Raw genomic sequence first — 27569 nt, 5'->3', positions numbered from 1 at the left:
AGGACAGAAAAATGAGGAATGGACGAAGGAGAGGAGATTTGAAAGTAGAAGGAGTTAAGAAATATCAGGAGGTGATACAAGAGATGGAGAAAATAAGGAAAAGGAAGAACACCTGGGAAAAAAAGAACCGAGACGAAAAAGGGGAGAGACAAGGGACAATAGTGGATTGAAGAGACAGATGTGAAAGTGAAAAAGAGGTAGAAAAAAAGAGTAAGCAAAAGAGGAAAGAAAAGAAAACAGATGGTTAACAAGGCCTGATGAAGAGAGGAAAACAGGAAACGAAGGGATGAGGTATAAGGAAGAACAGATTTGGTTAGGTAAGGAGGTTATGAAAGCAAAATAAGAGAATAAAAAAGAAAAGGAGGATTGAAGATAATGGAGAAAGGAGGAGAAAGGGATGATATATTAAATGACAAAAAAGAAGACAAAAGAAGAAAAGAGCAGGCAGGACTTTAGGAGAAAGGAGGCAAGAAGGTGATAGAATGAGGATGGAAAAAGATCAAATAGAAAGTTAAAGAAGGAAATATGATGGAGACACGAAAGGAAACATTTCCAGAGAATTGGAGTAAAGGAAAGAAGGAGATAAGGAGGGGAGATTGGACTACAGAAAAGACGAGTTAAGATGAAAGACAGTGTTAAAGAGGAGGAGGGGGGGGGACGCGGAGGCATGAGAAGACAAACAGCCTAAATAAAAAAACAGAAGACGAGAAATGGGGTAAAGTGATGAAACCTTTGGGGAGCGGAAGGCAGAGAAAAGCAACCTGCTGCAACTGTGTCATCCTCTTCAAAACAAGCTGTGATAATATTTTCTTTTTGTTGTTGCCAGAAATATTGTGCAGCAATGAATTTAATCATTTTGCCCCGAATTTCAATTTACTGCTGTAATGCGATGCAACAGCGCTATAAGCACAGTGTCATAAGCGCCTTCCTCTGAGTGCGTTTGATATTCCTCATACTCGGCGGCCGCAGACAGGGTTTGTTTTTTATTGAAATGTGATTGGGTGGTGTCTCGCTTTAGGGCACGACACACTGCAACTCGAGGATTCACGAGTCAATTTCCTGAAGTGGAATCCAATATAGGCGAAGAAGCAGAGGCGAGGCATTTACAGCTCCTTAGGAACATCAGGAGAGCGGTGCAGAAAGACAGTAAGTCACTCCGAGCTCGCAGCCGGAAACATTTCGGGAGGAGGGAGAAGGGGGGGGAGATTTTGGTTGTCTCAATGAAAACTGTTGCTATCAGTCTGACTGAGCTGGAAAAAAAAAACCTAGAGAGAAGAACCTGTTCCTCCAGTGAGGACTCAGGGGTCATGTCCTCAGGAAGGTTTTCTAAGAAGATCCAGGAGGTGTAATGAGCTCAGGTGCAGTTTAAAGCTGGAATAATATGCATGGACTAAAAATATTTCCAATCAGGGTGATAACAGAAAACGCAAAATAAATGCAAAGACGCAAAGTGATGTAAAGTCCTGCTGGGCAAACACTGGTATTTTTCAACTGGAGTCCGAACTTCAAAGGCACTTAGTTTTAAGATTCTCCTCTCATCCCCACGAAGTTTGATTAAAAATGATTGGTCCAACCGTCATGAAAAAAGAGACCTTTTAAAGTTGTTTGACAAAACATAAATTCAGACTTTTCAGGCTCGTAAAATCTGGAGCTACTTTTCCTGCAGGTGTCAAATAATGAAACGATGTGACTCATGTTGCATGGTGCACTTTATTAAGCCAACAGTTTATACTAGGATTGGGGTAACCAAAGGCCTACCTTCTCAATATGTTAATGTTAAAGATGCCATTCTAAAGAAAAAGTTTACCGGTAATTGAATTAATATTGATGAAAAAATAGAAAAATGTGCAAAATACTTGTAGCTTTAAACTTCTGCAAGTGTGACAGAGCAAATTATCAAAAATCCCAACAGTCCAAAACATTTGACTTTGCACCGTAAGCCTGTTTATGTCCAAAATAAACACAAACTGCACTGCATGTTGCAGTCTTTTTGAAAGCTAATTTGTTTTTTAACTGGTAGGAGTAAGGGCATTTTTAAGGCGGGATGTTAGGGTTTAGACGTCTCATTTTTATGGGTGCAGTTATGGTCAGGGGCTAAGGAATGCATTATGTTTATGATGGTTGTTGCAAATGTAAATTAAGAAGTATAAAGAGAGGGACTCTGCAGTATGTTTTTGGAATTGGAGTCAGAACCTGTCGTTTCAGCGCCATGGAAAGAGCCAGCAGTCATTGAAGTTACAACTGCAGTGAATAAACGGATCATTGAAGCTTAAGAACAGCGGACCAAATGGAGTTTCACTACTTTTCTGACTATTGGTCTTTCAAAAGAAGAAGCTAATCTATCAGCCCATTGGGACCAGATGAAAAGATTTCCAATATTCTCTGAAGTCCAGGTGGTTGTCCACATGAAGTGGCGCGCAAACCAACCAGTCGGCCACCGGCGCCCCAAACTCCTGTGGTTTTTCACATGTGTCACTCTGCATGTATCCAGAGTTTCTCCTGCCAGGCTCTAGGAAAATTTCCACTTGAAGTTTGAGTGAGCTGATGTGAGAAGACAGCAAGAATATAATCAGGAGAATTCACCTCGAGCCAGTGGGACGGAATGGTGATTTGTATTACCTTAGGTCAGTGCATGACCATAGACTATATGCACTCAAGGGCTGCGTTATGTTTTCTGTTTGCCAGTATGTTCTTATCCGCTCTTTTGTTGATATTGGGATTTGGGATCTAACTCAACATAGCATTGATTAAAAGGTAAATATTGCCATTATAGCATCGTATAGTGGACTCTGATGCTTTAACTGCTTCTCTTGCATTGTTCTCTTTAAGTCAGGTCTTTCTCCTGAGATCATCTGCCCCCCCCCCCCCCCCCCCCCCTTCCTATGTGACAGGGATAGTCTCCGCTGTGAGGTGCATGATGAACAGCCAGATCAGACAGATTTCAGGTGAAGATCGCCTGAAATTTTCTAGAAATGTTCAGGAGTGTACATATGAAAGCAGATTATGACTTCATATGGGACTGGCTAGACAACCAATTGTGCACATAATCCCTGCTTATAAAACAGATACATTATTGTAATTTTAATTTACTGGCAACATCAGCCATAAGAAGCAGGAATGCAAACTGTATTTATATCTAAAGAAGAAAGACATAACTTGTGTTTTGTGTTTTTAAGTGAAGAAACAAACATCTGAGGACAGAAGGACAGATTGACAGCCATCGTCTTCCTTTGACTGAATGTATTTTATTGTAAAGCTATAAGGAAGGAGTAATTACAAGATATCATTTCTTTGATTTGCTCAGCAAAAATAAAAGACCACATTATTTTTTTAAAGTCAAACATGCGGATGCTGATCAAAAGAGAACAGATGAGGCTCAAACAAACACATCACCCAACTTCCTCTAAGAAAAAACTCAAAGACCCCAAAGAAACAAACAACGAAAACAAAGAAACTAAAGAAATGTACAGTTTGTCTTCGGACGAACATGACAGAACAGAACGGTAAAGCCAGTGTGTGATTGGAGGAGAGAAGCCGTCGTCCTCCGCTCTGAGCCTGACTCATCACTCCTACATTTAAAAAGCCTACGGTACTTTAGACAACAAAACCCTACAGGTTCAGATTTCCTTCACGGCGTTTGAATATATATATACTGTTTTTTTTATCTTCATTTTTTAAAAACCTACACTTCCATGTACATAAAACTGTACAAAAAAACAAGGCATCACTAGCATTGTTCCTATATAAATATAACCAACCAACACTGAGGCTACAAACGTGGACTTTCTGCAAAGACAAAAGGGTTTCGGCAGCTCCGGCTTTTTGTTTTCTTACACGAGTTAAAGAAAAACAGAAAAAAAGTTCCATGTCATTGTTGAAGTACGGAAGCTGAGAGCGGCCACTGTAGCTTTCTCGAAGTCTGTTTTCCCAAGAACATTTTTCTTTGCATTCATAGATCAGGTGTTGTACCTATCTTTTAAAAGGCAGGTATCTAGCAAACGAGATATTTTGCGGTAATGAATGAGTTCTATGTTTCAATATAAAGGATGGTCTGATGTATCATCATGAACCTGGGATTACTTTCTAAACTCAATACTGTTTTTTGTTTTGTTTTTGCTTATCTTAACGTCACATCACATGTCAAACTTTTAAGGGATGTACATTTCTTCAGTTGCTAAATTCTGGGGCTAAATTGCACTTTCCAAAGCCAGAAACATGAATTTAGTACAACAGAAAACACTGTGTGCCCCTTTACAGTAGTTCATATTGTCGTCATGACTTTATCGTCTTTCTGTTTTGTTAAGAATATAGTTTATTTAATGCTCCTATTACCGTTAAGGCTAAATGACTGATAATGACCCTAACATTATCATCAGCTTGAATGGCTGCTCTTAACTTCCGTACTTTCTAAACATCCTGAGTGGCCTGTCATCCTGTTTGGGCTCTGAAAACAATTTGTCTGATTTGAGTCTGATTCTGTTTGAAATCTGGTACAGGTGAAGTAAAGAAAAAAAAAAAAAAAGAAAAACACAGAGTCCAGTCCAGCCCCGCTCAGAAAACATCATGTACACACCGCCGCATCTGGTAAAAAACAGCAACGACCATTTATATTCATACAGTATCTCTATAGCAGTGTTGATTCCATAACATTGATTTTAAAACAACTGCGACAACAACAAAATTGTATATTTATAAAGTTGGCTTGTTTCATGCTTCAAGCTGAAGACCCCAGCCTCAGTATAATACACAACCAAAAGAAACAGCAAAGCACTGCAAACTTTATCACATGGTTTCATGAAAAACAAGTCGGCTGCTCTCGTGCTTTCACTCGTTGTTCTGGGAGTAAGACTTTTGCACAGATTCAATTGTATTAAAGTCACAGAAATAACTGACTGTGTTCATGAAAATGAAGTATTAATTGTTGCCCATAGAAAATGTGATTTCTAGTGCTCCTACCAGAGACAGAAACTTGGCACTCATCGTCAGGAGAATTAATCAGTTTGGAAAACAGATAGACAAAGGTGACAGGCCCTCAGAGCAGTCAGGTTTGGAGGAGATTCATGTTTTATGAAAGGTGCACTCTGCAGATTTTTCATGTCAGAGTGAATTAAGATGTCTAGAGAATACTACTCTAGCCTCTGCTAAGATAGTGATATAGTGTCTCTTGTGGCTCTGTAGTTACTCTTGTGTAGTCTGAGGAAGCTACCCAGGGTAAAGTCCAATCGTGCTTAGTTACCGAAAAATGTCTTAAATAAAAGTGGGCTACAAACTCGGGAGAGGTTGGAAATTGCCAAGGAGAGTGCAAAGAAATTCATTAAAGAAGTTGCACTAATTTGTGTGAAAAGATGTGGGTATTTCTGGGGACCAAAGCAAAGGAAAACAAAAACCATGAGGGATTTCAGTTGGTATCTGGAACTTTTTGTCCAAATTTACCAAAGAAAATATAATTTTCCAGTGCCAAAAGAACTCTACTGATGAAGAAAGCTGTGTTTTCTTGCCTCCAGAGTGAAGAAAATGAGCCGAAATCTTTGCAAAAGTTTGCAGAATATTCTTATTTTGGAATACAGACATCCCTAAAAAACACAGCAGCTTAACTGAGATACTTCAGTGTCTCTCATTTGGATAGTCTTCGTATCATTTTAAAGTTGGGTCTTAATTCTGTGACTTAACACCATTAATGCAAAAGTCCCAAACCTAGAAACAAAAGTGACATGAGAGGCCCAAACTCATTCCACACTGATCATAAGTGGACAGAGAGAAGAGATGAGTCTTAGAGTGACTGACAGACTCATTGTGTCTCTGACAGTCACACTGAGGAGAAGAGTGGAGGGGGAACATTGAAGAAAAAATCATTCCTGTGTGTGTCTTTAAACAAAGTGAATCTTCTGGTACACAGCACACACCCAAAAAAACAAACCAACAAACAAACAAAACAAAAAAGTCACATTTTAACTGCCATGTAGGAGCAGATTCCAACCCACAGCTGAACTCACAGCAACGACAACGAGATTCAAAAAGAGAGCAGAAGATTTCACAACTGGAGAGCACGACTAATCAAAGAAGTAAAAGTAGGAAATACAGACTACGTCTCAAAGTGTGCTCTGTATATATAAAGAAATGGATCCTGGATCCTGAAATCCTTTGAGTTGAAACATTTCTGTGATGTGAGAGTCAACCAGGCTATCATTACATTTACATTCAAGTAAGTTGTGTCTTGATAACATCCCAATTTTTGCTCTTTAAGTTGCCTGTCGGACTTGAATAAAAAAGAAAACAAGCGGTGGTCCAAGCCCAAGTATCTGTTATTGGTTATCCAGATATCGTTCAGATGAAAGCCAGTTGATTCTGAGGTTGTGTCTCTATCGACTCCTGGGCCAAACATCTGGATTTTCAGCTACTTGATGCTTAATGTCATGCACGTGATCATGAGAGCTGCAGCTGGAAACGCTGTGACGTCACCAGACAGGATGTATGTCCCGCCAAACTAAAACTAAACAAAAAACGAAGCTTAAAATCTCTGAAGAGTTGCAGAGTTGAGAACATTCTTCAGCGGGTAAGTCAAGCAAATGATTCTTTTGAAGTTAATTTGATAGAGTGTGACACACTGATAAGTGCAACATTAAGAAACTGACCTTAATTGAAAACAAAATCAACAATTTGAGACGCAGTCTGTGTTCTAGACATTTCTCTGTAAGCACAGCAGTGGATTCATACATAAATAATGCCCGTCAGTAGTAAACCAATAAGTTCCTAAAAGTAAACCAAAGTGTTTTTTGAAGACATTTATGCATTTAAGTCATAAATCAGTAAGTCTATGAAGTGTTTTAGAAGTGAACTAGTGCACTCTGTATTAATAATAAATCAAGGATAAACCAGCGGGTTTGAGCGGCAAAGCACTTTGCTTGAAAATAGAAAAAGCATTTTACATTAAGGACCGCATTTGTATTGTAAAGCAGCGATTGGGGATTATTTTAGAGTAAGAGGAGGAGCGGTTTAGAAGATAAGTCAGTGTTGTGTTTTTAAAATAATAAAGAAGATTCATGTGGATTCAGATCTGACATGCATTGTCCTTTTGAATTCCAAACTTATGATCAATAGCTTTTACCTTTAAATATTTGAAGACAATAAAAGTGCCTTACTGAGATATCTGGTAAAGCATGACATGTTGTGAGGAGGAGCAGCAGCTGACTGAAGATGAGCCATCACATCTCTGTTTTATCGACTGTTTGTCTCTCAGATTGTTCTGTGTAAAACGTTGCTGATGTGAGAAACACAAACACCAGTCCGCCAGTCACTGATTTGACTTTAAATGTGATGGCAGTAGAACAAAAGGTGGATGCTCTGCATGCAGACACACCTGCTGCGCACACACACACACACACACACACACACACACACACACACACACACACACACTCACAGAGGTTGTCAGTGTGTGTGACAGCAGCTCTCCTGGGGGCTGATGGGTAGCTAGCTGCTGGTGGTTGTGTTGATGGTGGGGATTAGGGAGTTGTTTTGGGGGTTTCATTGGTTCCTTCAGGGAGCAGGAAGTGTTTGTAGCCTGACAGGAGGCCTTAAGACTGTCTTTACACATACACGTACTGTTTGTATTGTACTTTAACTCTGCAGACATGTGCAGTCTCATAGCTGGAAATGCAACACAGTAATTGCAACTTTTGACTCAAGGGAAAACTGTAGATTGTTTCTAGTTTTCACAAATTCTCTGTTCATGCTCAGCAAGACTTACTCAAAGCCTCCCTGCCAAGTTGACATTTCTAGAGCTTCTGTGTCCAACATTAATGGGCCTCACATGGCATGAGACATGATGGACCGACTGTCCACGTACTTTTGGCCATGTAGGGTATTTGAATCTCTCAGTAGGCACATGTACAAACACACAGACACACACGAGCGGTCTTTGCAGTGCTGTGAGGTGCAAGCAGCAAAAGCTTGAGGAGGTCACCAGATGTCACCAGAGGTTACTTTTCTTCCTCTGGGGTTAATTGGTGCCAAAGAGTTGAGGTTAAACTTGCACTATATGACTTCGACCTCTCTCCTCTGTCTTTACCTGAGACAGCAGAACACAGCGGCCACCTGGGAGGCCAGCGGCTGGTCGGGCCGTGCGCCGGCGTCAGGGAGAGGAGGGGGGAAAAAAATGACTTGTTTACCGTGAAACGGCGAAACGTGGCCATGGGAAAAGGAAGGAGGAGAGTCAATGTGGACCTCCATGTTAGGCCGTAAATAATCAATCAGAGCTCTGAGCGTCGGCGTTAAATCACCAGAGGAAGACGAGGAGCACGAGGGACCGCGGTGGCGCCCGTGAACTCTAAATCTCTGTCGCAGGGAGGGTCTGAACGTTGGTTGAATGATGGTTGATTTATCTGCAGGGGAATACAGTGACTCTGTGTGTGTGTGTGTGTGTTTTTATGTGCGTGTGGTTTCTGAACAGGCAGATATGGCGACAATAAATCAAATCACCTTCAGAGAGCGGAGGAATGGTGTTTTTGAATCGCGCTAACATCTTGCTCATTGACTTCCAACACACTACAAACAAATGTGGGAACAATAAAAAGCAATTAAGCGGCACAGCAGAAATGGGAGAGCACGGCGTTCAAAAAGGATAAAAATAAAGTGGTGGAAAGCGGGGGGGATTAACCGTCCGACACGCTCATTGAAGCCGATTGTTTGCCAAATAAAACGAGATAGTGTGACCCCGACGTGACCCAGAAGACGGCCGATTTTGCTTCGGGTTTTTTTTAGCCTCGAAGGCGTCGCAGCCCAGCGGCGTCGCTTTGATGTTCCCTCAGTGATTCTGCGGGCTGGATGTTCACTTCACACACGCTGCAAAAAAACAAAACAAATGACAAGTCATTTAATTTCATACCCAGCCGTCGAGACATCGCTGCCAGAACGGGAGAAATAATCCCCACTTGTTTCCACAGAAGCTTTCTTTGTTGCAGAAAGTTTCCAGAAATGAATACTTTTGTTGAAACAAAATGAAATCAGGGGGAGTCTTACGCCCTGAAGAGGTGAGATTGACTTCTTTTTGGACTTACTATCTTAACAGAAGTCCCCACACACACACACACACTTGCTCTGTCCTACTGACCTTGTCTGGACATCACCCAGAGGAGCTGCATGTTATAACCCTGGTGTCTGAGTCAGTTAACTAGACATTGAAGAGACTTTAATCTGCCAACCTCTGTAGTACAAAGTCCATTTCATGCACTTTGAGCTGATGTGTAAACAGTGCAGGTAATTGTGGGGAGAATTCACAAGTGAGTGAGTGTACTCCTTCAGCTCGTATGTGCAGAGCCTTCCAATCTTCCATTCATATCAAGGATACGTCCTCATACATGTTTTATGATGATGCCAGACAGCAGCAAACAATGGAAAACCAGAGAGTGTCTGCAGGCAACATTTTACCAAATGGATGTGAGTTTTTTTGTACCAGAGAGCTTTGTTACATTTTCTATGAAAACACATTATCTTAAACCTTCGATGCAATTTTTTTGAAACTAAACAAAATAGAAATCTGCTCATATGGTCACACAAGAAGCCATCATAAGAGCCATATTTGGCTAATAAGCTAAATGACATGCTCAAAACAGAGCATGATCATCCTTCATATTCATCTACGTACATGAAGAGTGGAGATTTCAATTTTCAGAGTCATTTCATTTTCTGATTAATGGCCATTTTGCAAGTTGGACAAGGAATTAATGATAAAAGAAAATGTGCAATTATTTGCTCTTTTACTCAGTTGTATAACGGGGCTTCACTGGACGTAAGACGAAGTAAGAAAACATCTGTTTGTAATGGTAACAAGTGGAGCAATCTCCCTCTCCAGGCTGATTTCTGCTTTGTTCCGAGCTGCAGGGCTCCGTATGAGACTAAACCACTTGTTAGGGAGATTTTTTGCAGCACTCTCTCTCTCTCTCTCACTGTGCCCTCCCATTCATCCATCCGGTCTCAGCTGGTGTGCATCACTACAGGTGAAATCTCACATTACCCTCAGCAGCCATTAACACCCGGTGCGGAATGAATGGACTTCTTTAAAGCGTCTCGCTTTTACTGGCGCAAATGATCGCCGGTGATGTGCAGAGAGCCTCGGGTTGTAATTAGAGTTTCTGTGCTGCGCTGTGCGGAGTGGGTGTTAGTGGACTGAAGCCTGTACAGGTGTCATTAATCCTGCATTCCTGTGCGGCTACGGCACCACAGGAAGCCAGGCCCACCTCCCCCCGCTGCACAGAGCTAACAGGTTTAATAAATACCTCTGCTTAACAACGAACGGCTCAGCCTCACACTGAGGAGGTAAAGAGGTGGGAACTAACGAGAGGAGATTCTGACCGGAGAGCTCTTCCTTCAAGCTTGAAAACTCAGCGGGGAAACATTCAGCACTGTTAGCACAAACAACACACTCACAGCTGGGATGTGTGGAGGTGCAATCATACTGGCAGCACTATCATTAGCGTATATATGAAGATACAGCTGCTATGTGCTGCTACGATAGTTTATGAAACCACAACAGTCACTTTAAACAAGCACTCCTTCTGTCTATTAAACGTTCAAATCTTTTGTTCTGACAATTCTGACAATCATTAACATCATTTTTATTGTTTTAATTACTTTTTTGTTTGTGAATCATACAAATGAGCCATGGGTTTTCTAAAATCATTAAGAACTGGGATGTCGATCTATGTGTCTAATGGAAAATTGATAGACAACTAGCTGTGGACATTCAGAGGATTAAAATGCAAATACTGCCAAGACGCCCTTTGATTTTTTCCTCGCACCAACAAACATAAATTTGTCTGCCTAAACTCCAGAAACACTGCATTCCAACCATCCAATTGGACTGACATTTTCTAAATTCCTTGATAATATTCATCCTCCCCTGTGGATGAACCCTTTCTAATAACCTCCCTGACTTTTCTTTCAGAAACGCATACCACCAGATGATGATGCATCTTGATCTTCAGGCAATGGTTGATGCTAAACTTCTGCTCACAACATGTCAAAGCCGATTACCAGCCTGCCATAAAGGTTAATGATCACGTTCCTGCTTCCCCAAGAGGATGAACCCTTTTGATTTGAATGACCTCTTGACTTTCTTTGAGTGCCAAAAAATAGGACAATCTTTAAGTTTTAAACTTTGTCTATGGTAGGCTCTCTGTTACTTTGTTGGTTCATTGTGTCATTTCTTGTCATTACAATAAAAATCCCCCCCAAAAAAAAAAAAAATTGTGGATTAATTTGCCGGATGCTAAGGTGATGTTTACAACTGTTTTGCATGAAAAGTCACATAGTCATAGTTTACTGGGCTATAAAAACAATACAAACATCCAATCTCACACTGCTGACGCTCGAAAAACCAAAAAGGTAAGCCTGATAAAAAAACTGAACAATTGCTAGATTTTCAGTTTTTAACTAATTCTTTTTTTTTTTTTTCCCCACTACTCGTTCCCACTCTAATATTAACACTGCCAGGAAAGCTAGCAGGAGTTCACAGTTTGACTTTTTACATGAGAATGTTGCGACGTGAGAAAACAATATCATATAACGTGTTTGAATTTGCATTTATATAAAGGAAATTTTCTTTTTTTTTCGGAAACATCTTTTTAATAGTTTTCTTTTGCACACTTTACCTGCTAACAAACTGTCGTTCTATGGCAAACTACTGACAAGAGCATTAATAATAACAATGGTACTCAGGTACTCGGCTTTGACCGAACCCCTGACTGAAGCTCTCAGAACTCAGATTTCCTTCCGTCCTGAATTAATTGGTATCATGTTCCTCTAATGATTTTATCCCCTCATGAACCAAAAATCATATTGTGTAGTGAAGTTGTAGAGAAGAGGAAAAAAAAAACAAAACCAAAGTTTTGTTTGTAACTCGGCACCGTCGGTGATGCTCAAGCGTCCAGGTTCCTGCATTGTGACGGTGAACGCCTGCGGTGTCGTTTCTCTGTACATGCGACGGTTTTCAGTCCATCAATGCGACGTAAGATCTGCAGACAGCGACGGATCCACACTCACAGCCACAGCAGTTTCCTCTGTCACTGTTTGTAGTATTTACAGCTCTGTACACTGAAAAAAGAGCTCTTCACAGCGAAAAAAATAAATGAATAGAGTTCTCACTCCAGAGGGTGGAAAACAGCCGCGTTACTTGGAACGTCTTACGTTGGCGACAAGCTGTTCCTGATAAAAATGAGCCCGGTTGATTTGATGCAACTTGGCTCAAAAATGTATTTCCAGATGCTCCGGAGTCGAAAGAGAAAAGTGTAAAGTAAATAAAACCAAAAAAAAAGAATCAAAAGAATTCAGGATACATAGCATTACACAGTATACTTAAGTAGGATTTACAAGAAGTTCCTTCCCTTCTCCCCCCCGAAGGTGATTTTTCTTTTTCTGTTCCAACACAGCGACATAGCCTAAAGCAACGCACAAAATCCAACTCAAATACGTGAGTAGCTAAATAGTTTCCCATTAAATTATCACAACGATGTGGTGTAGTTTACATTCCTTCCACAGCCGCAGGAGCTGTGTGTTTTCTTCAATTGATTTTAATTCATTCTATTTTACATTTGATTGGTTTCTAGAAGGGGGGAGGGGCGGTGGCAGTGGGCGAGGTGGGGGCAAGGGTCTAAAGCCTTTTCGGTGGATGCAGTTATAAAAAGGAAGAAGAGGAGTCGGTGCTGCAGCACAGCGAGTAATAGGCACAGGGGGCGGCAGTGAGGGGGGGCGGGAAAAGTGATGGTGAGCAGCAACGGGGAATGTTTGGGAGCTTGGGGAGGTGGTTGGGGGTTTTAAGGTGGAGGGCTGAGCCCTCACAGGTAGATCTCCCTCTTCGAGGTCTGGCCAGTTGGAGTGGTGGCTGAGTGATACTCCACCGCCTGGCTCAGCGGGATCTCCTCCAGCCCACAGTCTTTACCGGTTGAGTCTCCGCCCCCAGGGTAGGCACTGCTGTAGGGCGTCATAAACCGCATGTTGGCCACTTTGGAACTGCTTCCTCCACCGCCCCCTGTCCCGCGCTCCTCCATCATCATGGGCTTTGGGCTGCCGTTGGCCATCAGCTGCTCCTGCCCGTCCATCTCCTGGTAAGGCACAAAGGTGGAGAGCGCGGGGGCATTCATGGACACCTTGCGGTTGGGGGAAGTCTGGCCGGGCATCCAGCAGGAGTCAGAGTGGCCATACTCGGTGCACTCGCGGGTGCAGTTACCAGTCATCGCCACGTCGGGAAGAGGCCTGAGGTCTACGGAGAGAATGACAAAGAAAGAAAGACAGCATGAGTATCAAGGATCCAACGGGAAAAGACAGGAGGGTTAAGAGATGGAGATGAGGGTGAGGTACAAAGTAATAAGAGATATTTTGTGTCAGGCTGATGAACCGACTTCTAATTTGGTATGACGTCTCGAAACCCGTTGACTATCCTCTGACAACAATTTAGACCTGGGGTTCTCAAACGTGGCCATACCAAGGACCCCCATGTGGCCTTGGCCTCTGGTGTGGAACAGTCTTCTGTCATTTCTGACTTAACATCAATCAACAGCAGGACTTTGATATTCAGTGATTCCATCTGAAAAGACACATTTTAAAAATGCCTTTTTCACTAATGATGTTGTGAGTTGTTTGGTTTTCTTTCTACTTTTAAACACAGGGAATTATTAAAACTGATTTGGGACAATTTGGACTTTGGTGATATGGAAACAATTGGCTTGATCCCATGGTTGAAGAATGTTGTTTTATGTAGAATAAGGATAGCAAAATCAATGTCTGTCATACCTGGCTTTTAACTTGAGGGAGTTCAGTACTGTAACTACACAGTAAACCTTAACTTCATGTAGGCTGTTATTTAAAAAAAATAAAATAATAATAATTGGTTCAATTCATTCCATTTCATGTCTCTATTAAATTGATATATTTAATGTTAATTATTGTGTGTAGTCTTGTGCATGGATGCTTTTTTAGTGCTCAGTGATTCTGTTTAACGCCTGGCTGCAGTCCAGATCATTTGAATATTTTAGAGTTAAAAAGTTGGGATGATAGTTTAAAGAAGTGTATTGTTCACACACACACAAACACACACACGGCTCTCCATTTGAGGGAAATAAATGAATTCTCTGTATGTATTTTCAAAGTCACTTATGGTTCACAAAGTGCCAAGAACGTTGCTTAATTTGTTGCTGAAAGATGGAAACCACATATCAAACGGAGGGTGCCGGGCGTGAAACAGGATCATCTGATTTTAAAGGAGCAAAGAAACATGCTTAGATTCATTAAAACGTTAATTATGTTGCACAAACAGCCAATTAAGGCAAAAATAACGAGACTGTGATTTCCCCCCCCCCTTAACCTCAACGAACTGACACAGTTAAAGATGACACACACAAGAGATGCTTCAAAAAAGGGATTTCATCTGCATCCCTGTTCCTTTAAACAATTTCGGTGAAGATCATGGAATCCGCCTTCTTCCTCTTTTCTCATGATATGATATTTTATGAATTGAACTCTCATCACAAGTCTCTGAGACGGGCAGGTGGACAGACAGAATCTGACAGACAGGCGGACGCGGGGGCTGAGTTCGCATTTAAAAAATCACAGCCTAGAATGGAAAAAGGTCAGAGATGGAAGCAGAAATATCAATGCGTATGCAGAAAGTAACCTTTCTTCCGTGCGTGACATTAGATCATTCTTTGATACTGGAGGCTCGGGGCTTGCAGGGGAGGGGGCAGAAGTGGGGGTTTGCTGGTTCTCCAGGGGAATGGCGCTTATTTCCCAAAATGCCCTCTGCTTCATGCATAATTTAAATTCATTGCCTCCTTTTTTTTTTTTTTTGCAAAAGGAGCTACAGTCGGCTTTTCTGTCTGTTTGCGGGTTGATGTGTACAATCTAATCCCAGGGAGTGCTGAGTAGCGGCCGCGCTCCGTCTCTCTTTTTTCCCCCCCCCGACATTCTCACGGCCGCCGCTGCCGTGGATTTGGGATTTTAAGCACTTCCCATGCAAAAGCAAGGTGCTTGCAAAAAATGTTAAGTCATGTGCGAGTGGCTGCTGAGTTCAGAGCGGCTGTTTAATAAGTGCTTTTGCTCTGAACGTGGTGTCAGCAGGAGGCTTATAGAGCAAGAAGTCCTCAGAGCTGCATGCCTGAACAAACTCGAAACTTGACTCACTTCCGCAACAACAACAGAGGAAGGACTCAGCAGCCAAGTGCAGCTGGACCGCAGCCTGCAGGGAAACTTTGTTTAACAACAGCTCAGAACCTCTGACCCGTCTGACTTTGAGTCTATAAATGTTGCTGGAACCTGCAAATTTGGCCACCAGCAGTTGGCCTCAGTTAAACACTCTGTTGCTAGTAGCAACCACCACAGGCACAGTTCTATAGCCGTCAACTGGCAGAGTTCAATCCACCATTCTGTTAGGTTTGTGACCGTGCAAATATTGACAGCCATTGTTTTTTTTTTTACTCTCCACACTATCCCTCTTTGGAGGAGTGTTTGAGTAATTGTGTTCTTTAAAAAACCTTAGGCCCTGTTGAGACATATAGGGGAGTTGTAATGATTGTAATGGCTCAGCGCTTTTTTCGTCTATGTTAAACTCAGACTGTTATTCTAAGTATCTGACAACATTACAGGAAGGATTTTAAAAAGTAAGATACTTTCTGTTACACTTCACAAAAAGGTTGATCTCTGTAAGTATCATTTCTGTAATTAGATATTTGAAATAATCTGTATTGTTTTCTGCAGTATGGCATTTACTCTCAATTTTCAAAACTCCAAACTTTAGCTGCTTCTGTCTACCTTTTCATGAGGTGTGTTTTGCGCTCTCATTTCTGATCACCCATTTGACTCATGAGGGCCAATAAGCCATTCTGCGAGGATTCACTTTTATTCAGAGAAACAACTTTTAATGCTTCAGTCTCAGTTGATAGAACACATGTCGGTGAATATCCCTGTCTAAAGCAACAGAGCTGCAACAACTGGTCAGATTTCCTTTAAATTAGCTTTTGGTATTCATGGTCTCCATACAAGTCTGGCAAAGCGTTCTGCCCCCAAACTGCCCCAAGGCCCGGATTCCCCAGGGCATGAACAAGCTCCAGGCCTACTGTGTGACATCTGGTTTGGGCTAATTGCATCAGAAAGTTGTTTTGGAATTAGCAGCTAAAGTATAATATCACCGGGCATGACGGGGAGCTTAATACAAGACCTGCTTTACTTCCTGTCTTGTTTTGAAGGTGTTTCCTGCATCAAAATCAAGTTTTAAGATCTGTTTCTTTTTCAGTGTAGTGCTGTTTAATCATCATGTTCAATAGACTGTCTCGTGTGATCAATGAACTGGCTCCTCTTGGAAGAGGTTTAAAAGAAAGCATCCAAAGCTTGAAAATGTCTCACGTCAACAGTCTCCATGTTTGTGTTTTTTTTTTTTTTTTTTTGTATGATGAGTCCACTTTGTGCTCTTTCTCCCTGAGTTCACTCACAGCTGTTCCTGCTGGAAGACTCTCCGCTCTGTCTGTTTATGTTTGTCACTTACACAAGCTCCCCGACACTTGTCGGAGTGGAGCATCTTTCTCAGGGGAGCCATCTTTGAACAGGTGATGTTTACGAGTTTAAGAGGAGATAAACAGAAAGCTCACCTTCTGTTCAGTCACTCCTGTGGTGGCACGGTGTGATCAAACTGTTGCTTCAGTGCAACCCCGTCTTTTCCACGCCTCATCTCAGATGAAAGCACGCAACTCATGTCCTACATTTCTCACAAACGCATACCGGGATGGTACAAATATGATACATAATGAAAAGAGAAAGGTCTATTTATATTTTGTGACAAATTAAATGTATGTATAGTAGCCTAATTGTTTTTTTTTACTTTGTCTTTAAAGTTAAACAGTCAATGTTGTGCTACAGTAGCAGTATTATGTATGATGATTACATCCAGCAAAGTGCAATCTTTTTCTGTTAAATGTTGCATAATAGACACAAAAGATATTGATCCAAAACTAGTTCTAATGCTGGATGTTTGAAGTTATACTCTCATTATTATCAGCAGGGTGCAAAGGTGTTTGATCATCCAAGGAAATATTACTCCTATATTACAATTTTTGCTTACTGCTGTTTTATCTCTTTAAGTATATCTAAATCCTTCATATCCCTAAAATCTGCACAGTGTGGATGTTTTGCTGTTTTTGGAAGAAATGCCCAATCATTTATTTGATAACATTATAGGTACTATTATCCAAGCTCTATACAGATTGAGGATGGCTCCTGCAGAGTAAGCATGCATGGGGCTTCACATTTTAAAATTCACTTTAAGTCATGTTTAGATATCAATGAGCAGCACAAAACCTTGATGATTTAAAACGTTAAAGCCTTAGCTCCCTGTTGCAAAAAATAAAAAAGGCCTTTTCTATTATAATATCGATTATACATCAATTTTAGCAGGATCATGTGAGCAACTATTTCTTGGAAGGTACATCCCTGTTTCAAGGGGTATAACCTTGTTGAAAATGTAGGTCTGGTTACTTCCCTTGTATGTTCAAAATCATACTTATATTCATCAGCATACTAGTTTTAGAAAATGTTGTATATTTCACATGCATTTACAAGCAAAAACTTGCTGTAGAATAAAACTATGTACACATAGTTCCAGCGCTAGAAATCATGCCTCAATGTGCATCCATTCACATGACTCAAAATGTGTTAAAAAACGGCAAAAACAGAGAAATTGTTGGCCAATCAGAGAGCGACCCTGTGTCCAGGCCTTTGGCACGCTGATGTGTAGCTCTAATCACAGGATTAAGCGTTGGGCTGACGGAGGTCTTGTTCGTCCTAATTAAGAACAAGAACTAATTGGCTCTGGTTTGAGAAGGAGCTAATTGGCGAGCATGAAGGGAGGAAGAGTTTGGGCGGTTAGGGTGGGCTGTGGCTAAGATGCAAGATCAATAACAGTTTTGGATAACAAGGTCTTCCTCTGGGGGGTTGGACATGAGCTGCCAGCGCCGCCTCTCACCTGCAGCCCAGATCATCATCATCATCATCAAAGTCGATATGAAGGCTGATCAGAGGCTGATGCAGGCCGCTAACAGAGCGGGTTTGTCTGCTGCCGACTCTCATTAGTGACTGAGCCTCAAACAGCTGACAGCTCTGTCAGTCAAGAATGGAATGAAGAACTTTAAGAGTTCTCGTAGGTATTTCAGAATGTCATTAAAGTAATTATTTAACAGTTTTCTGTTCTAATTTTTCTCGGTAACTGTTTTTTACATAAACTATCAATTGAATTGGAACTATAAAGTTATCTGGTATTTTTTATAACAGGGCCCCTAGTTTTGGTCTAAATGACCAGTGGGTATTAAAAGTGTTGGAATTGCTCCAATGGATTACTTCGGTAAACAGCTGAAAAAGGCTAATGGCTGCATTTGTTTTTTATTTCGGGGGAGCGCTGATCAAAGTATGTCCACCAAAAAGGTATTGCTTTTTTTTCCCTCTTTAAAACAAACCAGAAAAGCCATTATTTATTTTAAGCCACCAGAGTTGCTGGTGGATCACTCTCTTGGACAATTACCTTAATTGGGTATTTTCACTTTTTGGATCAGAGCTAATAATGAAAACACAAAAATTATTATTTTTTTAGAGTTATGACCAGTTTGGAAAGCCAAATCATCGGATGAATTCTACAGTGTTTCATCAGTTTTTCCATAAAGGCTCACTATGCAATGTATTCACCAATCTGCAAGAAATGTTGACATTCATCCAACCAGAAATCTCCAAGATTATGATTTTTGATTACAGTGCTGTTGCTATGCATGTGACACATTGGATATCTAAAGATGTCTTAAACATCTTTTGAGCTTTTGTCTCTATTTCAATAGGACAGATGTAGAGAGAGAGGTAATGTGGGGAGAGAGACTGGGGGATGGCATGCACCAGAATGCACCAGGATCAGGAGTTGAACCTGTGACCTGTGTGACAGTAGCTTCTGTACAGGGGGCGCTCTACCTGCTCTACCAACTTAGCTCAACCAGCGCCCGAGACATGATGTTATTCCAAGTGATGCAAAATGACCAAGTATCATGTCTGGTGAGAGTATTGGACAGCTTTGGCTTCCTGCAGTGAAGAAAAGCTAAATCATCAGTATTTTCAGTATATAACATTTAAGGGTTTGATGAACTCTGCAGCCTCAAGGGGGGAGCCTATGAGGCCTTTAAACCGTGTGATGTTCCATTAACTACAGAGCGTGACATGGTGGAAGTGGAGGCACGATTGGTGGATTATTTCAGGGTTCTCATCAGTACTTAAAGGAAGTTGGAAAAGTTTCCGCGGTAACCCCCGAAGGAGGAAATGCTATCTGCGCCGCTCACTCTGCGGAGCCCTCGGCGAGGCTCGGCCGCTGCACTTGTCAGAGGGCTGTGACGCCGGATTCAAGGTTGCCTCTATTAGTCAGGGCTGTTTAAAATGGAGTAGCCCTCCTGAGTTTTTTTTCCCTTATCTGCACTCCTGAGTTTCAGTTAACCCCGGGGACCCTCGCTCACCCTGACGCCCTCTCCCTCTGCATAACACACTCCGCTACCTTGGTCACCATTTTCCGGTCAAACTAATTAGATTTCAGAGTCCTTGCTCAGGAGGATGTCAGTGGTATGAAATGAAAATAATTTTCAGATGAGTATCTGACATTTTACTCTGTCGACTAAAGTAAAGAGCCCAGGCGGATTGGCTCTCTCTTTCTTCCCTCCTCCTCCTCCGCCTCCTCCTCTTCTTCCTCCTCTTTTTTCCGCTCCATCACTTTAGTCTCAGAGATATGCTAAATCCTCATGCTTCCCCTCGCTCTGCTCAGTCCTGGGTGATAAATGGAAGAAAATGTACACAAAAGAGAGCTCCTCTTTTTTTTGTTCTTCTGCTCCTGCTTGAAGTGTTAATGTGTTTAATTACTTTGAAGCTGCCGTATGTGTGTGTGTGTGTGTGTGTGTGTGTGTGTGTGTGTGTGTGTGTGTGTGTGTGTGTGTGTGTGCGTGTGTGTGTTCATGCTGCAGTTAAAGCTGCAGCAGGAAAACCTTCAATTATTGCTTTTCTCTGTTGATGACAATGGCTCCAATTTATCTTATAGGAACAATAGAGGAGTGAGAGGAGGTGCAGCCTGCTCTGTACGCTCAAAAAAGTCCAGGAAGGAGCCAATGATGTGCTGCTGCTGCTGCTGCTGCTGCTTCCCCCGCTGCAATCAGTGGTGACTCCAACAGCCCACACACTCACACACACTCACACACACTCACACACACACACACACACACACACACACACACACACACACACACACACACACACACACACACACACACACACACGCATACACACACACACAGGGATACTTTGCTTTTAGAAACACAGCACTAATTCAACCAATACGGAGGCATTATTTGCAACATTTATGTAAGGATTTGGTCATCATGTGTGTTCCAGACATGTGCATCTATAAAAGGAACCACAGTTAAACTAATCTCTTATAGAAAACAAGCCTCAAAGGTGATCAAGTAGCCATAAGGCTCTACATATTCACAGCAAAGTATGGTTTAAGTATAAAAAAAATCCTAGTTGAATAATCAATGAATTAGAGGGCTAAAGCGTGACATTTAGAGTAAGAGAAGATTCTTTTGTTAAGCACACGCAGTTGTTGGTTACATTTCTCTCTCTCTCTCTCTCTCCAGAGACACCAAACGTAATGATTTTACTAAGCACAAGACATCAGTTGCTGGACTTCAACTTCAGTGGGATCCAAACTTAACAGATCAAACACTTAAGTTACAAAAAAAAAAAAACTACAAACAAACTGACCAACAAGGCAGGGTAGACAAGTAACTCCATTTTCCTAGAAGGTAAAACAGCGGTTTTGTCACCGGGGGTCTCGTGGCTTTGAACAGAACAGTATTAACACGTCTGTTTCTGCCTCAAAATATTTTTTCCCACGTCATTACTGCGATTAGAAGGAAAATGCTTCTTTTTTAAAGATCGTATACCTTTAATTAATTCATAATTTCATTTTCAGCCCCCGGTTACAGCTGCAACCTTCCCAGTGTTATGGTCCTCCGTCCTCCCCCCCCCCCCCTGCATACTGGATAATGATTTCTCATTGATATTTATGGCCTTGTTCTTGTCTCGTCTTGGTATTGGTCTTGACTTTGTCTCGATCCCTAAATGTCTCGGTCTTGTCTTGGTCTCAGATCACTTTGGTCTGGGGTATGTCTTGGTCTCATTCTAATTCTGGACTACAACCCTACAGGCACGACCTGCCCTTTTCAGTATTAAGCAACCTGTAATTTTTGTTGTAGTACTTTTGTTCTGGGTCAGCCAATACAGATGATTCTATGGCTGCAGGTTGAAGCAATGCACTGGATCAATTCTTCTACTTTTGGATGCATAGGTATAGATTATGTTTCCCAAAATGTTGAACTATTCCTTTAAAAAATACACCCTTTCTTCAGCTTTTCTCTTCTGCCTGAGGTATTTAGTGTGCTCTTGGTTTTAAAAGTGGATTATTTTGACTGTAAGCTTCTCTGATTAGAGTTTTTTTTTTTTTTGCAGAAAGGAATATAACTCTTGTTAGCATGGAGACGTTAATTCAGGTTAAATAAGTTTAAGCTGTCTGCTTCTTTGAAGACATCTTACGTCTTTATTTAGTTCCTTTGTTTCAAGCTTCCATTTCTCTTTTTATGTGTCCCATCATTCCATCCTTTCTCTCTCTTTCGCTCCGTTTCTCTCTCTCTCTCTCTCTCTCTCTCTCTCTCTCTCTATGTCTGTCTGACCCCCCAGTCTGGCTCGGTGCGGAAACCTTGCCGGCTCTAATTAAACTTTGGGCAGATTAGAACTTTGCCTTGTCAGTCTTTATTCATGCTTAAACAAGTTATTACTTTTGGAGAAATTAAATTAGCCGGCAATTAATTAATCGACACAGAGCTGGGAAAGAGGACGGGAAAGGGGAGGAGGGATGCAGGGATGGGAGGGAGGTGAGGGGGAGATGAAAGTGGAGTAAAAAGAAGACAGGAGAGGGGAGTCGTGTTTGGCAGAAAATGAAGGAAGAGAAGCACAGATTTATCTCCAAGACAGAAGTAAAGAAAGAAAAAAAAAGAGAGGAATCAGATATTACAAGCCATTCGTTCTTTCACTAATTAGCACGAGAGAGTCATGAGGATGAAAATGTTTTGTTTTTTTCTGCTTTCAAACATCAACATTTGATGCTTTCAGAACTCAGAACTACCCTCCTCCTCCCCCTCATACAGAGAAGTTATTAGACAGACAACCACTCCCTTCTCCTTCTTCATTTTCCAAATCCAAAATGAATCCAACCTTGGACTCCTTCTGACAGCAGAAGAAAAAACATCTTTGTTTGATGGGTTTCTTTCTTTTTCCTTGTTTATTTCATGAATGCCGTGTCCCCCCCTTCCTCTCCTCAGTGGCTCTGCTCCTGCCACCGACATCGACATATTGACTGACACGTTTAAAATTAGACCCACCCCCCCCTACACCTCCTCGCTGTTTCCTGCGAGGTATAAATCCATTTCCTGCTTCAAGCCCCAGGTCTCCAACCAACCAACCAAAGACACAGCAGCGGAGGCGAGGAGGCGACAGTCGATGGGAAATAACCGTGGTGATATAACGGCGGTCCACCGGGGTCTGTGGGGGTTTTATCTGACTTTGTCACAGAGCGATGGAGGAGGGAAGGAGTGGACTGCAGGTCAGCCATGTTGGAAAATGCTGTGTGCGCTCAAGAGTGTCAGCTGCAGCTCTGGAAGCTTCTTTCCTCCCTTTTCTGCCACCTGACTTGCTGCCTTTTTAATCTCTATGTCCTTTTGTATTTAAATGTCATCACCTTAAATTTAGTTTTTTTTGCTGTTTCACCTCACAGGTTAGCTTAGCAACCCTCATTGCTGCATTTTCATCTGCTGTTCCGACACTCTAAACCACTTGACCTGCACATGCTCTGGCTGTTTATTGATTAGCTGCATGAAAAGTTGATGTTTGAATATAGATTAAACGATTAAAAGATATACAATGTTTACAAAGTGACCATTTAAACCCTGAAAGTCTGTGCTAAAGTTCAGTCATTTTTTAGCATGGTACTTGTTGTCTGATCAGTTATGTCTTGCATTGTTTTCTGATTATATTTTGAAAGTGTTTTAATTCAAAATATCTTGTGTAAGGCAGCCTGAGCTTTTGGAAGATACTCATCATTTGAGAGATTGTAATGCTTTTTTTATTGTTAAACTCAGAAGACCTTTTTGAAAATCAGCTTTTAAACCTTGAACACTTTTCTTATCTTTTACAAAACTCAGAATTGGGCGCTTGAAAAATTAGATTTGGTACATTCCATACGTTTCTCCTAAGATGCATGAAGCATTTTTCTCCTCAAAAAAGGATATACTTTATACTGAAGCTTAAATAAAAACATTAAATCTGTCTATTATCCAGACTGCATGTTTTTTTTATCACAGCAAAAATGACTTAATGTGAAGATTCTAGATATATAATGTGACTAATGTTGACACATTTCTCCAAATTATCTGGAAACTTTGCTACTTTGAAGTGTTTACGACCTTTGTGTGCCATTGTGCTGCAACTGCTGCTGCTGTTGTTACATCAGAAGCTCAGCGTGATGCAACACTGCCATGCTGCCAGCTCTGACCTGAACTGGAGAGACTTCCTGCACCTCATCCAACCAGCTTCTGTGTTTCCTTAATATACCTGCAACGTCATTGGTCAGAAGGCAATCTAAAATAAACTGGTCGAATGTATTTCTTAAAAAAAAAAGAAAAAAAAAAGCTTTTGGTTGCACCTTGCCGATCTGAAACTGGTGCTGTGCAGCTCGAGAGCAGAAATAAATCACCACAGTTTATTTTTTGTTTGTAGCGTTTTGTATTTGAAAGAGGCAGCTGAGGAAGAACCAAAGCAAGGGCAATAGAAATGGCCTGAAGCTATATCAAGTACGATAACACAGCGGCTTCTCCAGGCCATAAATATTTGACCAGTTGCACCCTGCTGACTGTGTGTGAGACGGAAAGACATCTGTGAGAGAACGGTAGGAGAGGTCATTAGAGATGCTGAGGAACACGGTTTGTGTTTGCTTTGAATGCACAAACTGACCTGAATATAACACACTCACTCACACACACACACACACATCCTGGCTGGGCTCGGAGCTGGCTGCCGCAGCACATCTGCATCTCTTTAAAGGGAGATTTGAGGTCTCGCTTTGATAAGTTTATAAAGAAGGTGGTCATACTGTAAACCAGCAGCTCGGGGAATTTGATTCTGGTTTGTTCTTTTTTTTTTTTGTTCTTGTTTACACAGATAAATGACCGACTAGTCGGCCAAACATTGAACTAGATTCTCACATCCAAACACATTTATGTCCATAAAGACTTGTGCTGCATGATATAATTGTGAGAATAATTACTCTGGTCCAGGTCAGATCAAGCGATTCTTCCCGCTTGTTCATGTTTCACTCAGAGGCTCAAACGTGTATCATACATGTTGGCCTGGCCTCCACTTGGGGGAAGAGAGGCAGCCCCACCCATAAAGTCCCTGCATTAAAGAAGAAGATATTTAATTGGGCAATCTAATCTCTTTCTTCCTGGGTATCTATGTTTTTTGGGATCTTAATATCCATCAAACACACTAAAGGGTTGTGTTGAAATGTTCTCCGTGGTTATAAGATGTGAAATGTGACAGACAAATAAGCTGTAATAAGCGGCAGATTGTTTAAATAAAAACAAGACTTTCTTTCTTTTAATGTTTCTGCTGAGACGGAGGGACGTGACTGGTTTGTGAATCATCTGTCAGAGCCGCCTCACACACCTGTCAATGTTGTTTTGCATGCATCAAACACTCACTAATGTTGTAGGTTTAAAGTGTTCCTGTTTACGCCTGTCCCTTGAAGTTAACTCACACTCTCCCACATCAGACAGGAAGCCGAGGCTGTAAATCAAAATCAGTGACACCCCCCCTCGTCCTCTCAATAACAGAAGCATCCGTGTTCATCATTCATGACTGTAAATAACATCAACCAACCGGGAAATAGAATAAAACCAAAAACAAATCTAACAGATCAGATGTGAAAAAGGACCAAATTAGCGGCAATGTGAAATAAATCTGTACAGTGAAAGAAACGCCAACCAGTCAATTATTAATAGTCCAGAGGAATAGAGAGTGCACACACACACACCATACAAACGCACACACATGAACACACTGACACCCCTATGGAATCGGCCTACTATGAAGGAAAAATTCAATTATCCTACAAAAGTGAATAAATTTGCAGCATGGCAGCCCGTGGCTGTAGTTGCTGCTTCTGCCATCTCCCAAGATGCTTTTGGGTTCAAGTGGAGGGGGGAGCGGGGTTGGGGTGGGGGTGCACGAAGGGGGGGGTTGAGGCTTATTAATGGGACGTTGAAATCTTTTAACTCTGTCACACACACTCAGGGCAGCTCCTTTACATACAGCAGAGGTAGCGTGTGTGTGTGTGTGTGTGTGTGTGTGTGTGTGTGTGTGTGTGTGTGTGTGTGTGTGCATATAAAGTGTGTATATGTGTGAACAAGCTCTTTGGCAGCTGCCGATGTTCCAGTTAAAATATCCAACTGATTCTGTTACTTTTTTTAATTGAAAATGAAAATAGCACACTCAACACACACAAAAAAAATCTCCAAGTAAAACTGAAAATGTTTTCTATTACACTGAGTTAATCACAAATACTCTTCAACAACGTTAAAATAAATCTCTATAAATGTCAGATAAATCTCATCAGCTTCTTCAGATGAATAAAAAACATGCAGACATGTATTGTAGATGTAACGGAGAATGTATTTCATGTTCCGGGACATGCACGTGTTCAAAGCTTTTAGAAGTAATGGAACCATGGTTTATGGTTTTAAAAGAAAAATCTCACTCTGACTACTCGGTTTTCTTTCTATAGGGATCCTTTAGTTGCAGCAGTTAAACCCTGTTTAGCAGCAATGTGCTGGGAATTTTTCCATAATATTGGTACCTACTAATCAGGCTCAATGCTAATTTGTTAGATGCTTCCATGACTAGTTTAGACCTTCAAAATCCATCAGTGTAACTACCAGTTATGAGAGTTTATTTCTGTTTGTCAGCAGCAGGTTTTCATGTTTACCCCCTGATCGTTTGTCTTTTCATGACTCCAAACTGATTGTGTGCTCGGCGTGACGACTGTCAGCTGCTCCGCTACGAGCCACTTCCTGTTTCATCTGACAGTAACCGTGTATCTGCGAGTGATTGATGCGTTCTCATATTCCTCCTCACACGGCGGAGTGATGCTGCAGACAGATTGATGGTGACACGTATGACCGGCCACAGAAAAACAACATGTGACAGGCGTGTTGAGGAGCGCAGAAGGACCATGACAAGCTGCTCGGGTAACGTTAAGTTGTGTTTACGATGAATCAGTTTAGCCCGCTCTCAGGGGAAATCTAGACTTGTTTGTGCTACAAGAAATGCCAGCATCGTTTTGTTGTTATTTGTGGAAAAAGTTGAGTGGACTTCAGCAGAGTGATCTTTCTGGTAAAAGTATCCACGGACAAAAACTCAAAACCTGGTCAAGAAATTTTAAAAATACATATTTTTTCCTTTTAAGCATCTTAAACTCAGATTAACTGTCTTTTTCTTTATAGCCTTTTTGGTGTCCGTATTTCACTATTTGGCAAATATTAGCAAACAGATGAAAAGAAAAAAAAAGAACTGGAGCACAGAGAAGAGGAATCCTCCTCCATCTCCTTGTGGAAACACTGGAGCAAAACGAGGAACATAATAAATTATAGCTTCCCTCCTTTTTTATGTTTACACATAAATCCACTGCGACACCAGAGATTTACATCAGAACACATCCTCCATTCAACAGAGATATTTTCTGGTTCCTCACACTGAAAGAAACCAACTCTAAGGACTCGCAGACCTTCTTGAAAAGAGACTCAAACTGTGCAGGGATAATTTGACTGAAAAAAAGGAAACGAGGAAAGCTGCAGATAAACTTCCCTGTCAGACATTCTGTCATTTTTTCAAACACTGAGATGAAGTTTAAAGGAGATTTTGTCCCTGTTTTTTAAACGGCGGAAATAAAGTGTGACAGATTTCCTTTTTTTTTTACCTCCTCCCCTGCTGGAAATCTAAAAGTAAAACGTCCTCAAGCAGAAGCGGAGTCCGTCACTGTGCATTGAGGCTGCAGCTCGACGATGCTGCTCTCTGGAGGAAAACTGCTTCACCAACTAAACTTCATGTGGAAAATGTGGTTCAGTGCAACTACAGTTACTCAGATATGGAGCTATGCAGCTGCATAATGCAGGAGGAAGTTGAGTTTATCTTCTTATCATGTAACACCTTTCTTGAACAGATGTCACTAAGTCAAAGCAAGACATAAATATACACACATATAGAAGTAATGAAAGAAATGGAAAAGACTTGTCTGAGATGAGTCTTGAGCTTCTTTTAAAGCCTTAAAAACATGGATCGTAACATAGATGTAATCTTTATTTAACCAACAGGCTCTTAAAGAGAATGAGTTCTCTCACAGTCTTACT

General features: G+C 41.3%; 1 protein-coding gene and 1 long non-coding RNA gene across 2 annotated transcripts in view; both read right to left on the bottom strand.

Annotated features, from left to right (window-relative positions):
- Window positions 1-3229: 3229 nt before the first annotated feature.
- On the bottom strand, window positions 3230-10615 carry LOC132982229 (uncharacterized). The gene is made up of 2 exons (XR_009674691.1): window positions 7391-10615; window positions 3230-7360 (listed from the first exon to the last, which is right to left on the bottom strand). It is a non-coding gene; the product is annotated as an uncharacterized LOC132982229 (long non-coding RNA).
- Window positions 10616-11594: 979 nt separating this feature from the next.
- pcdh1b (protocadherin 1b) overlaps window positions 11595-27569 on the bottom strand; it is a 202059-nt gene continuing 186084 nt past the window's right edge. Inside the window, exon 5 of the mRNA XM_061048586.1 lies at window positions 11595-13255. Coding sequence (XP_060904569.1) covers window positions 12831-13255 — 425 coding nt within the window. The 3' untranslated portion in view covers window positions 11595-12830. The remainder of the gene's footprint in view (window positions 13256-27569) is intronic.

The sequence above is a fragment of the Labrus mixtus genome, chromosome 10, assembly GCF_963584025.1.
Source record: "Labrus mixtus chromosome 10, fLabMix1.1, whole genome shotgun sequence".
Classification (NCBI taxonomy): domain Eukaryota; kingdom Metazoa; phylum Chordata; class Actinopteri; order Labriformes; family Labridae; genus Labrus; species Labrus mixtus.
Note: the sequence above shows the minus strand (reverse complement) of the source record. Positions and strands in the feature narration are given on the sequence as shown.